Source organism: Haliotis rufescens, unplaced genomic scaffold, assembly GCF_023055435.1.
Source record: "Haliotis rufescens isolate VD_foot unplaced genomic scaffold, xgHalRufe1.0.p SCAF_35, whole genome shotgun sequence".
Lineage (NCBI taxonomy): Eukaryota > Metazoa > Mollusca > Gastropoda > Lepetellida > Haliotidae > Haliotis > Haliotis rufescens.
In genome coordinates this window covers 5,107,898-5,123,499 of record NW_025964057.1, presented here as the reverse complement: position 1 = coordinate 5,123,499, position 15,602 = coordinate 5,107,898, and the positions used below count along the sequence as shown (strand labels likewise).

The window sequence follows — 15,602 nt, the reverse complement described above, 5'->3', positions numbered from 1 at the left end:
GCCTGAACATCACGGATCAGTACTAGCAACTCTCAAAAGCCTGCAGGCATGTTCATTCCTCTTTTGTTCTGGATTCCGTATATTGCTGTTTTTTTTCAACTTTGTACCTCACTATCCCACATAACAAACTTCAGGAAAACCTTAATTCCTTGATCCATGGGGCATTTGCCACGGAACGTGGAGACCATAGATATTGTTACAACTCTAGTTTAGTCAGGAGGTTGATCCCCAGCCGCATCATACCAAAAAGTGTTAAAACATGGTATTTGTTGTTTCCCTGCCCGGCGCTCAGCATTAAAACAAGGACTTGTCAGCTAGGAGTCAGTATACTGTGTCTGATAGGAGTATCTCAGTGGGCTAGCACTTCAAAACTGGCATTAGTCCTGAATATTACAAGCAACCACACACACACACACACACACACACACACACACATGCATGCACTGTGCTATATAAGTGCAATAATCTTGAACCCCACCTTACCTCACATGATTTCACACATTCTCCAGCCAGAACGGGCTGACTAACACATACAATGTCGAGGAATGTTAAAGATTGGAAATAGATTTTATTGTTCACAGGTTTGGTTGCATTTCATGACCACACAAAAGAAATGACTTCAGTAACCAGTACCATGCTGAAGTGATGACTGTAACCATGGTTACAAGACTAATAACCGTTGTATTAACACTATAGATAATTCAATGTAGATAAAACCTTTGATGGTCTGTGTAGCATCCAGCTCAGTACAGACTGTGTCATCACTCAATCCATGTTGCAGTCCATAACCTTGACCTGTGTATAGACAAGGATCCTGTACTGTCAGTTGTGGGTACAGAAACAGCTATCACAGGACAATTCCTACTCTATTGACATGTGTAGGTACAGTATCAACAAATCTGAGATCAACTCTGGATATAATACTGTGCTGTAACATATTCTCAACATTCCAAGATAGACTGGGACTTCTACACAACCAATTCAAAATAATACACTCCTCTGACAGCTGGGCTCTATCAACAGGCACCTAGGACATTGTTTCCCAAGGGCTTCATCTGGAGGAGGTTTGGCCGACACATCACACAGCAGTCTCCGATAGATGACGCATCCGCATTAATGATGCATGTAATAAATAATATTTACCAAAATACACACAGCAATGATCACTCCAACAACAGGAATAAACAAACAAAGCGGCTTACAATAGGATGGGGCTTATGTACATGGACAGAGAGCAGGCAAGCCAAGACAGATGACTGGTAATGTTACAGAGACAAACAAGATCTGCTATCTTGAACACAGTATATATCACACATACCTACATAATATATAGCACATGTATATCTACACAGCATACACCACTGGATTTGACATGCAACACTTTGAAAACATTCCACAAAAGTTGGACAGTAACATTGGTGGAACTGATAGCCAACACCTCCAGACTGCATCAGGATGAAATAGTCCCTGACACAGGCTCTTACTGTCTACCTACACAACACAACACAACACACAATACACAGATATACAGGATATAATCAGGTATACACAGATCTTCAGAAGTGTAGATGTTAACTATGTGCATACAGACACATTGATGCAGGAACTTGTCTATCACCACAGGAACTTGTCTATCACCACAGGAACTCGTCTATCACCACAGGAACTTGTCTATCACCACAGGAACTTGTCTATCACCACAGGAACTTATCCATAATCATAGACACTTGTCTATCACATATTTAACATGTTTTCTTCTCCAGTCTCACAGGGACTTCAGGCTTCATCTGCCTCTACAAGTACATCACATTTCTGGTGCATGACAGTAGCTCTGTCTCCACTGTTAAACACCCTTTCCCTTCCTGTCCACAATAGTCACAGTTTTTAGTTTGGCCTTCATCTGCCTCCTCCTCTCGCCCTCCTCCGAATCATCACTGCTCTCCCCCTCGGCCCCTCGCCCCTCCCCCCGCTGCTCCTGGAGGTCCCGGTTCTCCCTCTCGCGACGCTCACGCTTCGAGTTGATCACCAGCTTGGCACACACTTCCAGGGGTGCCGGCTCCACAAACTCTGTCCCTGATAATACAGGACAAATGACTGTCAGTCTTTTCATGAAAATATGCCTGTCATGCTAAATACAAGTGCAATTGCCGTTTATATATACTTGAACATAAGAATAGATTGCTTACTACCCAGTGAACTGACTAGTGGACTGACTAGTGGCATCGATGGGTGCAATTCACTGTGCACAGCTGTGTTCCTTAGGAATGCCAGAAATCTATGATTGTGGATTTTAATCCAAGTTGGCATTGATTATGTTTCTAGGTTTCTCAGCACCATACCCGTGCACATGGGTATCAATAAGCCTCCTGATCCCACCTACCAATCAGCCTCCTGGTCTCACCTGTTTATTTCTGTTGTTGGAGTGATCATTGCTGTGTGTATTTTGTTAAATATTATTTATTACTTTTGTTAACCTGTTACAGATTTATAGCTCCACCTACCAATCAGCCTCTTGATACCACATACCAATCAGCCTCCTGGCCCCACCCACCTATCAGCCTCATAGCTCCACCTACTAATCAGCCTCTTGGCCCCCACCTACCAATCAGCCTCCTAGCTCCACCTACCAATCAGCCTCTTGGCCCCACCTACCAGTCAGCCTCCTAGCCCCACCCTCCAATCAGCCTCCTGGCCCCACCTACCAGTCAGCCTCCTGGCCCCACCTACCAATCAGCCTCCTAGCTCCACCTACCAATCAGCCTCATAGCCCTACCTACCAATCAGCCTCCTTGCCCCACCTACCAATCAGCCTCCTAGCACCACCTACCAATCAGCCTCATAGCTCCACCTACCAATAAGCCTCTTTGCCCCACCTACCAATCAGCCTCCTAGCGCCACCCACCAATCAGCCTCTTGGCCCCCACCTACCAATCAGCCTCATAGCTCTACCTACCAATCAGCCTCTTGGCCCCATCTACCAATCAGCCTCATAGCTCCACCTACCAATCACCCTCACAGCCCCACTTACCAATCAGACTCCTTGCCCCACCTACCAGTCAGCCTCCTGGCCCAACCTACCAATCAGCCTCCTTGTCCCGTCTACCAATCAGCCTCCTTGCCCCATCTACCAATCGGCCTCATAGCTCCATCTACCAATCACCCTCCTAGTGCCACCTACTCATAAGCCTCCTTGCCTCACCTACCAATCAGCCTCCTAGCTCCACCTACCAGTCAGCCTCATGGCTCCACCTACCAATCAGCCTCATGACCCCCCCTACCAATCAGCCTCATAGCTCCACCTACCAATCAGCCTCCTGGCCCCACCTACCAATCAGCCTCATAGCTCCACCTACCAATCAGCCTCATAGCGCCACCTACCAAATAGCCTCATAGCTCCACCTACCAATCAGCCTCCTGGCCCCACCTACCAATCAGCCTCCTAGTGCCACCTACTCATAAGCCTCCTTGCCCCACCTACCAATCACCCTCCTAGTGCCACCTACCAATCAGCCTCCTAGCGCCACCTACCAATCAGCCTCATAGCTCCACCTACCAATCAGCCTCCTGGCCCCACCTACCAATCAGCCTCATAGCTCCACCTACCAATCAGCCTCCTAGCACCACCTACCAATCAGCCTCATAGCTCCACCTACCAATCAGCCTCATAGCTCCACCTACCAGTCAGCCTCATAGCTCCACCTACCAATCAGCCTCATGACCCCGCCTACCAATCACCCTCCTAGTGCCACCTACTCATAAGCCTCCTTGCCCCACCTACCAATCAGCCTCATAGCTCCACCTACCAATCAGCCTCCTAGCTCCACCTACCAAATAGCCTCATAGCTCCACCTACCAATCAGCCTCATAGCTCCACCTACCAATCACCCTCCTAGCGCCACCTACCAATCAGCCTCATAGCTCCACCTACCAATCAGCCTCCTAGCTCCACCTACCAAATAGCCTCATAGCTCCACCTACCAGTCAGCCTCATAGCTCCACCTACCAATCACCCTCCTAGTGCCACCTACTCATGAGCCTCCTTGCCCCACCTACCAATCAGCCTCATAGCTCCACCTACCAATCAGCCTCCTAGCGCCACCTACCAATCAGCCTCCTCGCGCCACCTACCAATCAGCCTCATAGCTCCACCTACCAATCAGCCTCCTGACCCGCCTACCAATCAGCCTCATAGCTCCACCTACCAGTCAGCCTCATAGCTCCACCTACCAATCACCCTCCTAGTGCCACCTACTCATAAGCCTCCTTGCCCCACCTACCAATCAGCCCCCAGGCCCCACCTACCAATCAGCCTCATAGCTCCACCTACCAATCAGCCTCCTGGCCCCACCTACCAATCAGCCTCATAGCGCCACCTACCAATCACCCTCCTAGTGCCACCTACTCATAAGCCTCCTTGCCCCACCTACCAATCAGCCCCCAGGCCCCACCTACCAATCAGCCTCATAGCTCCACCTACCAATCAGCCTCCTGGCCCCACCTACCAATCAGCCTCATAGCGCCACCTACCAATCAGCCTCATAGCTCCACCTACCAATCAGCCTCCTAGCGCCACCTACCAATCAGCCTCATAGCTCCACTTACCAATCAGCCTCCTAGCGCCACCTTCCAAATAGCCTCATAGCTCCACCTACCAATCGGCCTCATAGCTCCACCTACTTATCAGCCTCCTAGCGCCACCTACCAATCAGCCTCATAGGTCCACCTACCAGTCAGCCTCATAGCTCCACCTACCAATCAGCCTCATGACCCCGCCTACCAATCAGCCTCCTAGTTCCACCTACCAAATAGCCTCATAGCTCCACCTACCAATCAGCCTCATAGCTCTACCTACCAATCAGCCTACAGGCCCCATCCACCAATCAGCCTCATAGCTCCACCTACCAATCAGCATCATAGCTCTACCTACCAAATAGCCTCATAGCTCCACCTACCAATCGGCCTCATAGCTCCACCTACCAATCAGCCTCCTGGCCCCATCTACCAATCGGCCTCATAGCTCCACCTACCAATCAGCCTCCTAGCACCACCTACCAATCAGCCTCCTGGCCTCTACACCATCTATGATGGGGCTCATCCACGTGGACATGCGCGTCCCGTCCAGCCCCGCTGCCAGGGGGACATACACGTAGAACACAACGTCCAGCACCTCCTGCTTCCTCAGCCCGCGACCCTTCAAACCCTTGCCTGAAAACAAATCAAAATATGTTGAGACATTTCAAGTGAAAAGCAGAAATATTATGACTCATCTTCTGAGAAATTTGTATGTGATGGTTATAGTGTGACAAAATAATTATAAGTGCATTTAGAATGCACAAGACGTCATTCACCAAGTGACTGGTCATGGCTCTCCATTACAATTACCCTGATCAATGGATCTCCCTGGAGAGTATACAACCCAAGTTGTCAAGTTGCCCTTGAGGTCAAGCTGACGAACACAGTCACCAATCCAAGGACTTGGCTGACTTGACCTGACTGGTGACCTGTGCACAGGACCACATGCCACCACTCTCTGTCCAGGTGGGTCCATCACATGGAAATAGTCAGAATGTGGCCAACACATACCAACATGACCATACATTCAGTCACTCAATTAAGAGGGGGATTCAGGGTAAACTCTCACCTTTAAACAACACATCCACAGCCTCATCTAGTTCCGCCTGCGAGGGATACAGATCACACTCCTTAAAGAACTGGTCCAGTTCACACAGTTCCAGCTCTCCGCCGAACGCTTTCTTCTCGAACACACTCTCGTACCCTGCACAGAGAGCAAGGTGGATCAGATTTCCTTAATCCAGAATTTTATACAGAGCATAGGAACACGTAAATAACATTTAACATTAAATAAAAAACTGATTGTAGAATAAACAGTCTTATAAATGTGTGACTCACGTCTTCGGAGGTCCATGTACTCATTCATCTCCTTGAATGTGAAAGGTGTCTTGGGGCGGTCGCGCCCGTGTTGGCGCTGAACGCGGGACAGCATGGTCTTGTAGTCCCTCACCATCCTCTCGAAGCTGAAGCCAGACCAACCCGCCTGAAACACAGCAACACATTACTGTCTTGGATTTCACCTCCACTGATCTGTGCTGTGCTTTATCACATTGCCAGCAACATTTGGCGAAAGCTTGTTGAGCTTTGTGTATGATATCCAGCATGGAAAAAGCGCCACATAAATATATTATTATATTAAATAGATATTATATAGATATTAGGGGGGCGCCACCTAGCGAGTGCCGGGTCAGACGTGCAACACATGAGCTCCGTTGAAACTGGTAAAATACAAAGTTTAAATCGCAAGTATCAACATAAATGTTCTAGCCCTTATCATATTTCAAGCCAGTCAACAGGATGGGATGTGATAATGAACTTTATAGATCCAGAATCGGCTGTTTCAAGTCAACCTTTGTTTCGTTCATGCTGAACAGAGCGAGGAAGGCCGCCATGTTCAAGCACGTGCTGCACGTTCCGGCCGACTCGGGGACCGGGCTACGAGGTGTGTTGATTTTTTCGTTGCTTGTCATTCTGATAAGCAACGATGTCGAGAAAAACCCAGGACCTCCTAAAAGACAAGTGACTCTTGATGGCGAGGTGAGTCCTAATGAACTTTTGAAAGAAATGCGTGAAATGAGAAGTGAAATGAATGAGAATTTCAGTAAGCTGTCTACGAGAATAGGAAAAATGGAACGTAAATTATCTTCACTAGCAGACGACAGTGAACAGATACAGAAAACTGTTACAGAACTGACAGAAAGCATTGATTTTCTCGAAGCAAGCAGTCGGAGGAACAACCTGCTGTTTTTCAACGTAAGTGAGACTTCTGAAGAAAAGCCGTCTGATATTGAAGATAAGATTACTAACATCATTGAAAGGACGATGAAAATAGACAGTGACGTCGGGATTGACAGTGTGAAGAGACTACCGAGTAAATCCCTAGGCGCAAGACCCATTCTTGTGAAGTTCAAAGACTTTAAGTCCAAGTCTACAGTGCTGAAATCAACAGGAAAACTTAAGGGAACTAAGATTGGGGTTGCAGAGGATTTCACGAAGAAAGTGAGAGAATCTAGGGCCAAATTGAAGTTTCACTGTGTTGAGATCTGATAGACTGATTATTGACAACAAAATGTATAGATGGGACGATGAATCCAACACAACTAAGCTTGTAAAAACAGTCTCAAAAACACACAAAGCTAAAGAATAAAGGTGTGGCCAAGGTCCTAACAACGTAAATATTATCCCTTTCGTCAAATGTATTTCATGGAACATTGAAGGTTTCAGAAGACATTTACAGAAATCCGACTTTATTAACTATATCAACAAATATAATCTAATTTCATTTGTGGAAACATGGTGTGATTATGACCTTGTGGACATTCAGGACTATACAGGTTCGAGTAAGCATGCAGACGAATCATTATTTGAAATACTAATAGCTGACGTTGCCAAGTTTAAAACGGCAAATCAGGATTGTGACATCATTGTTCAGAGCGATTTACATGCATGGACAGGTGAGGGCTCCTTTTGTGACTACGTTGTTGATGACGATACAACATATTTACCAACTGATGAAGGTTTGGGATATATTGAGGCTATCAATCTTCCACGAGTTTCTCAAGACAAGAGCAGCAATAAGCGTGAACGTTCCCTTATTGATAGGTGTAAACTAACAAACCGTTACCGTCAAAACTGGGATTGTTTACAAAGGAAACCTTGTAAGTACTTTCAATTCGTGTATATCCAACGATGACAAACAAAACGCCTTTGCAACATTTCAAAATTTGATTGAATGTTGTGCAGACATTTGTAAAAAAAAACCCAGAGAAATTTGAAAACGCATAAGGAAGGGGCATAACTGGTTTGATCAAGAATGTTGGGACACACGTGCAACCGCTCGCTGTCTTCTCCATGCATATCATGATTCTAGCAGTGACAACAACCGACAACGGTACATTGACTCGTGGAAATCGTACAGAAGCCCATGCAAACAGAAATCGACATTTGTGTTTCAGTGTTATATCACAGACATTAACAATGCTTTATCAACGAATAATAGTAGACAGTTCTGGTAATGTTTTAAAGAAAGGTCATTTAAAAGTAATTCAATTTCACCAGATTCTTGGTCATTGCATTTCAATCATTTGTTCCAAGGCACTAATTTGCTGAATGTGAGAAACAGTTTTATACAGATGTTCAACATTTTTTGAATCTATTAGTGAAGAGTTGGTGAACTCTACTGTAGATGACAATGGGGTAGATAGTAGAATAACATCAGATGAAATATTTAAGGCTGTTAATCTATTAGTGAAGAGTTGGTGAACTCTACTGTAGATGACAATGGGGTAGATAGTAGAATAACATTAGATGAAATATTTAAGGCTGGTAATGATATGCCAAATAGAAAAGCCCCAGGGTTTAGTGGTGTACCCATTGAATTTTTAAATATGCCCCTCCCATGTGTTTTGAAATGCTGTTATCCTTGTTTAATAAAATCTTATTGGCTGGTACTTATCCAGAGGAGTGGGCTTTAGGTATCATTCTTCCTTTGCATAAAAATTAATCAATTAAACTATTATGGAATTATTATGGTTCTGTTCGGATGAACAAAACCTTCCAAATGGCATGCTGGTTTTCTTGGGGGAATTAGTCAGCAAAGGGCCGGAGTCACAGGAGACCAATCACAATTTTATTTACAAGAACAATTAACAATGAACAATTTACAATATCTTAGAATATAGCTGAGGGTGCCACAAAGAGTCGGTACAACCCCCTGGGCTGTGGGAGAGAGGCCTGCTTGGTATGAGCGTCAAACCGCTTCTGCTTAACATTTTGCTTCTGTATGTGTTTAACAAGAATTAGGACAATAAAAAGGAATATGACTGGTTGATACACACTGGTCTGTGCCTTATGGTTAATGAATGGCTAGACAGAGGGGCATACTTAATCCTGTTAATCCAGTTGGACTGGCACTAATCTTGTTGACAGATTTACTGGGTGCTTTGAAGGAGATTATGGTATCACCATAGACGAGCTTGTATTGGGGCTAAGCCTTAATGCACTATAGACGAGCTTGTATGGGGGCTAATCCTTAATGAGTCTAAATTGAAGTAATTGCTGAATGTTATTCTAATATAGGTGATGACAGATTTACTTAAATAAAATAGTTCAAGGTAATCTATAAGACTATGTAGACATATCTTTTGTCTGGGAGATGCGATCTTGATACCTTAGGCTAGCATTTATCTAAAAGCTTCAAATCTATTAAACTATGTAGACATAACTCGTCTTATTGAATAGTATGTCTAGGAGATGCGCTCCCGTTACCTTAGGCTAGTATCTATCTAAAAAGGTATAACTGAAACTACTGATATTTTATATGTGCATTTTACCCGATGATAAGTATTACTTGCTAAACTATAATTATATGAAATGATGTATAAATATTACACCGTGATAACTCATAAAAGCACTTGATGTGGATCTAATTATTATAGGAAAACTTAGTATAAATGTTATATCATGATAAAACCATGCTTTGTATTAGAAAGATATTTAACATCAATACCTGTTAGAGTATATCAATTTGCTTTTAGTTCTTTCCGTTGTTCTCGCCATAACCTAATGCTTGAAGAAGGTAGAAAAATTGGTCTTTCTAGAGATGAACGCTTATGTCCATTTAGTGTAGTCCGTGTAATTGAAACTGAGTATCTGTTCTGCATTGAATGTCAATTTTACTCAGATCTGAGAAATGGTCTTATACCTAAGTATTACCATTCACAACCTTCATTTGATAAATATTGCACTCTTATGTCTTGCCAAAATGAACATGTTATTAATAAATTAGCTAAATATATTTTTCTTGCTTTCAAGAAACGACAACAGTTTTTCAATAATTCAATTGTTTCACTATGTGTACCCCTTATATCATCTGGCACCTGCTATTGTTGTAATCCACTGCATCCATAGGGTATAATGGGCCGGTGGCCTCTTTACTGAAATAAACTCACTCACTCAATAGATTATTATTATTATTATTAAGTGTCACCGATATCAGCAACATCTGAGCAAGTGTCACCGATATCAGCAACATTTGAGCAAGTGTCACCGATATCAGCAACATCTGAGCAAGTGTCACCGATATCAGCAACATCTGAGCAAGTGTCACTGATATCAGCAACATCTGAACAAGTGTCACCGATATCAACAACATCTGAGCAAGTGTCACCGATATCAGCAACATCTGAGCAAGTGTCACCAATATCAGCAACATCTGAGCAAGTGTCACCGATATCAGCAACATCTGAGCAAGTGTCACCGATATCAGCAACATCTGAACAAGTGTCACCGATATCAACAACATCTGAGCAAGTGTCACCGATATCAGCAACATCTGAGCAAGTGTCACCAATATCAGCAACATCTGAACAAGTGTCACCGATATCAGCAACATCTGAGCAAGTGTCACCAATATCAGCAACATCTGAGCAAGTGTCACCGATATCAGCAATATCTGAGCAAGTGTCACCAATATCAGCAACATCTGAGCAAGTGTCACCGATATCAGCAATATCTGAGCAAGTGTCACCAATATCAGCAACATATGGGGGGTGGGGTGGGGGGCAAGTTTTCTATCCGACAAATTCAACTTACCTGATTACTCAATGTTTTATATAGTAAATGAACAAATCTCCTCCTATTTTTATTCCTATGCCGTTAGTAGCTGTCATTACATACATCCAGTCTTTCCACAAGGTAGAACTCTATCATCGCTGGTAATAGACCATGTAGTGCAGTGCGTAATATACGATGACAGATTGGATTTGATAAATAAACAGGACAAAACACAAGAAATTCGGCATTTTCAGAATTGATTTGTACCCAAAGAATGAACCCAACACCCTAAGCTCTGGGTGACCCCGCTGAAACCTGCAATGTGAAAGACGTTCCTATAAATCTGCAATGTGAAACACATTCCTATAAACCTGCAATGTGAAACACGTTCCTATAAATCTGCAATGTGAAACACATTCCAATAAACCTGCAATGTGAAACACATTCCTATAAACCTGCAATGTGAAACACGTTCCTATAAACCTGCAATGTGAAACACATTCCTATAAACCTGCAATGTGAAACACGTTCCTATAAATCTGCAATGTAAAACACGTTCCTATAAATCTGCAATGTGAAACACATTCCTATAAACCTGCAATGTGAAACACGTTCCTATAAATCTGCAACGTGAAACACATTCCTATAAACCTGCAATGTGAAACACATTCCTATAAATCTGCAATGTGAAACACGTTCCTATAAACCTGCAATGTGAAACACATTCCTATAAACCTGCAATGTGAAACACATTTCTATAAATCTGCAATGTGAAACACATTCCTATAAACCTGCAATGTGAAACACATTCCCATAAACCTGCAATGTGAAACACATTCCTATAAACCTGCAATGTGAAACACATTCCTATAAACCTGCAATGTGAAACACGTTCCTATAAATCTGCAATGTAAAACACGTTCCTATAAATCTGCAATGTGAAACACGTTCCTATAAACCTGCAATGTGAAACACATTCCCATAAACCTGCAATGTGAAACACATTCCTATAAACCTGCAATGTGAAACAAGACCTAAATCTGTAATGATGGAATAAAATATGAAAAAAAATCTGGAAATACCCGGTATCTTATATTTCAAGTGATGACTTGATGAAACACAAAGAGAGGAAGAATGACTTCTTTCGAAGGGTCACTTTCCTGCCCCTGGGGGTCTGAATGTATCTTCATTACCGAAATGAGATTACAGAGTTTCTTTTCTTCCATATTTGTGATCTATTCATCCGTGAACCATGAATGTCTAAGTGTTGAGACAACAAGTGTTTTCTCACCTTGCGGCGGAGTTTCTCCAGGCGGCGCCGGACGATCCAACCTCTCACAGTCTTCTGGATGGTCAGAGCAAACTGGTTGAGTTCTTTCTGAGTGGGCCCAGTCTTCTTGGGGTGGTAAACTCTGGACACAGATCAATAGGACACTAAGAACCCAAATCTGGGAGCCAAACACACGATTGTCTGATTCTGGTGGAGTACATGATGCAAAAGAGAATTGCAGGGCCACATAACATTGTGTTAGTGTCTATGTTGGCAAAATGTACAAGGCAAACATAAAGTCAATTGTATAAATTGTTTATTTAATTGAAGTGACATCACTCTTCTACATATCGATATTGTGAAAATATCGCGCAATACCGCTTCTTGGTCAAAACAAGAAATCACCCTTTGTTTGGGTGAAAGATGCAATAATGCAAATTACAAATGATAAAGCATGTTACTGGCTCAACTTGTTATTAATCAATTCTATAAATGTATTAAGAGTCTAGTCTGTGCCGAACTCTGTTGGGTCTCCTAGCCTGAACTTGCTAAAATAAATATTGGCTATGTTTACTCTTAGAAACTTGACTAGATCTGGGCTCCAACTACAGAGTGCAAGCCTAACTAGCTCTGCCTGCGTAACAAGCTCTGCCTGCCTAACTAGCTCTATCTGCCTCACTAGCTCTATCTGCCTAATTAGCTCTGCCTGCCTAACTAGCTCTGCCTGCAAGATGTTCACGATCAGTGCATCTCCATCCACAGACTACAAGCCTAACTAGCTCTGCCTGCCTAACTAGCTCTGCCTGCCTAACTAGCTCTGCCTGCCTAACTAGCTCTGCCTGCCGAACTAGCTCTGCCTGCCTAACTAGCTATATCTGCCTAACTAGCTCTATCTGCCTAACTAACTCTGCCTGCCTAACTAGCTCTGCCTGCCTAACCAGCTCTATCTGCCTAACTAGCTCTATCTGCCTAACTAGCTCTATCTGCCTAAATAGCTCTGCCTGCCTCACTAGTTGTATCTGCCTAACTAGCTCTGCCTGCAAGATGTTCATCATTAGGGCATCTCCATCCATCTACGCCCTTCTTTCTGTGTTTATATTACTGTCAATGACCTGACTGAGGGTCATGTGACAAGATCATGTGACATGTTCATGTGACTCACTGGTAGATGTCCACATGGGGTCCGATGACGGAGATGGAGGAAGAGGACACGTGATGGTTATAAGCATTCCTGAAACAAAGCAGACAATACATCTACTGACGGTGCCAGACAAGCACCCTATACAAGCATCACATCTATCTAGGTCATCAGTAGCAAACATACAACACTTGACATCACATAAAGATTTCACAAAATAAGAAAGAATGTGTGTATTTCTCTCCGCGCTGTGACTGGGAGCTGATGTCGGCAGAGATTACTGTGCTGGGAGTAAGCTATTTGTATGCCAGCTCCAAGCTCACACTTGTTGACGAATCAATTTTGAAAAGAATGTAGTAAATAAAATAATAAAATAGATAACCTTAAATATTTCTCTTCAAAAAACATAATGTGCACACAATATGTCCGCATGTTAATTTTCTGAATAATGGATCAGTGAACACATTGCTATACCTCGACATGTCATCATTACAAGAACGCTTCAAACAGACATGTTTCCATAACTCAGGAAGTTCCTAATTCAAGGGATTGTTTTGCTTACTTTAGGCTTTAAGAAATAAAAGAATTGGTTCTCAGGCAATGTCTTTTGGGGGGGGGGGCTTGTTCAAACTACTATGTAACCAAATAAACAGCTGTGTACCATCAACCTGGGGAAGGGCCTCCCTACAAAAACAAGCATACAAACTCCGATTGCCACCATGACCATAACACGAGATGCACAGTAAAGCAGTGTGCATGTAAAGGGAAGTAACTGTGTACTATATTGGATCGCATTGTTTTTAAGTACTGTATTAGGATTTTTCATTTTTTTAAAAATAGAAATAAAAACGAAATGTTTTTTATGATGATGCGGGCAGTGCCTGAGAACCAAGACTTTTAATGTTTTTAGCCTTACAGAAGTAAGGAGTTGAACCCTGGTCATGGTCATGTCAAAGTTCATCCAGAGTCACATACTTTGGCAGTCAGATATGTTAACATTGCAACGTTGTAAGAAGCAGCCATGTAAAGTATCCATGGCTTACTGTTGTATTCAAAACTAGAAGGGAATTTAGCACTCATTATTTGGATGTTGGAAATCAAAACCTTTAAGTATCTATATTGTCATAAAAATAAATAATTAATAATAATAATAATAATAATAATAATAATAATAATCCATGGTACAACTCTGAATAAGTAGAGGGCATTATGGAAAATGATAAATACAAAATTCTTTGGAATATAGGCCCATTTACAGCCTCAGGCATATCCATGCAAACACACCGGATCTTGTCCTTTTTGATAAATCCAATGAAATCATTTATATCATTGAATTTTCTGTTCCTTTTGACAGTAATGTGATTGACAAGATTGAGGAAATACATGACAAATATGCAGACCTTGCTTTCGAAATGTCTCGTCACACTTGCATCCCAAGTACCAAGTTGTCCGACTCCCCATTGTTCTCGGTGCCTTAGGTTTGGTACCTCCCAATCTGTTGACTGACATTGGGAGAGTACCCGGGTTTGCTACCAGGAATACAGCTCTTCTGACAATTTGGGTAATGCAGAAGGCTGCAGTGTTGGGGAGTCTTCACATTCTCCGAAAATCTCTGGCTGGGTTTGACTAGGCAGCACTTCCTGGGAGAAGTCCCATTCACTTTCTGGGCTGCGTGTAGAGGGGGCAAGGGCCCTGAGTGATGATGATGTGCCTAACCAGCCTGAGTGTGCAATGATAATAATAATAATAATAATAATAATAATAATAATAATAATAATAATAATAATAATAATAGATAGTTGATTCGTAATGCGGCAGTTTCCCCAAGTGAATGCTAAAAGAGCACTACCATCATAACCAGTATGTTCAGGGTCCATCTTGTTCTCCACAACTCACTCTGACTAATTACAGATGTGATGTCCAAAATGTGGTTTATGATATGTCCAATATAAGAAGAGTTAGGGTTCCTCTACATAGTGTGAGCACATATGAACATATGAAAGCTGCCGCCCCCAAACATCAATATGAAAAGCCAAAACCTAAGCAAAACTATATATAAATGGGTCCTTGATGAGCACAGCGACATATTTGTTACACGCTGGGTCTACTGAGCAGCAAGCAGTGCAGCTATTATTATAACCAGACCCTTTATCATTTTGTACTGTTGACCAAGCTACCAATCTTCACACTAAACTCTTCCAAATTCAAGTTTAGTCCAAATGCATCCATTTCTCATGCTGAATCCCAAATCCAATTTAACATCCTCTGGGTGACATCAGGTTGAAGGTTGTGTAGACTGACCTAATGGTATATAAATGCTTTATAGGGCGACACTTTCAGCTGCCAAAACTAAGGAAGTATGCTGACAACACTCATTGACCATCTTGCCGAGGCAAGGGAGGTAACTCACTCTCTGGACACACTGTCCAGCTTGCTCTGTCGGACTCGCCCTTGCTGGTCTCGAATGGCCTTGTACTCCTTCTGCCAGGCCACGTCCTCGGGGTCACGACCTCGGCTGTAGATGGCCTGAGTCCGCTCAACATGCTCACGATGCATTCTGGGAAATGT

The 15,602-nt window shown here is 43.0% G+C and overlaps 1 protein-coding gene across 5 annotated transcripts in view; it reads right to left on the bottom strand.

Moving 5' to 3' along the window:
• Window positions 1-548: 548 nt before the first annotated feature.
• LOC124127673 overlaps window positions 549-15,602 on the bottom strand; it is a 187,825-nt gene continuing 172,771 nt past the window's right edge. For 4 of the 5 annotated variants that reach the window (XM_048381019.1, XM_048381020.1, XM_048381023.1 and 1 more), the window contains 7 exons: window positions 15,445-15,591; window positions 13,059-13,127; window positions 11,918-12,038; window positions 5,911-6,055; window positions 5,642-5,776; window positions 5,053-5,205; window positions 549-2,073 (listed from right to left, as the gene is read on the bottom strand). In XM_048381019.1, coding sequence (XP_048236976.1) covers window positions 1,844-2,073; window positions 5,053-5,205; window positions 5,642-5,776; window positions 5,911-6,055; window positions 11,918-12,038; window positions 13,059-13,127; window positions 15,445-15,591 — 1,000 coding nt within the window. In that variant the 3' untranslated portion in view covers window positions 549-1,843. The remainder of the gene's footprint in view (window positions 2,074-5,052; window positions 5,206-5,641; window positions 5,777-5,910; window positions 6,056-11,917; window positions 12,039-13,058; window positions 13,128-15,444; window positions 15,592-15,602) is intronic. The other variant, XM_048381021.1, reaches the window with a different exon arrangement.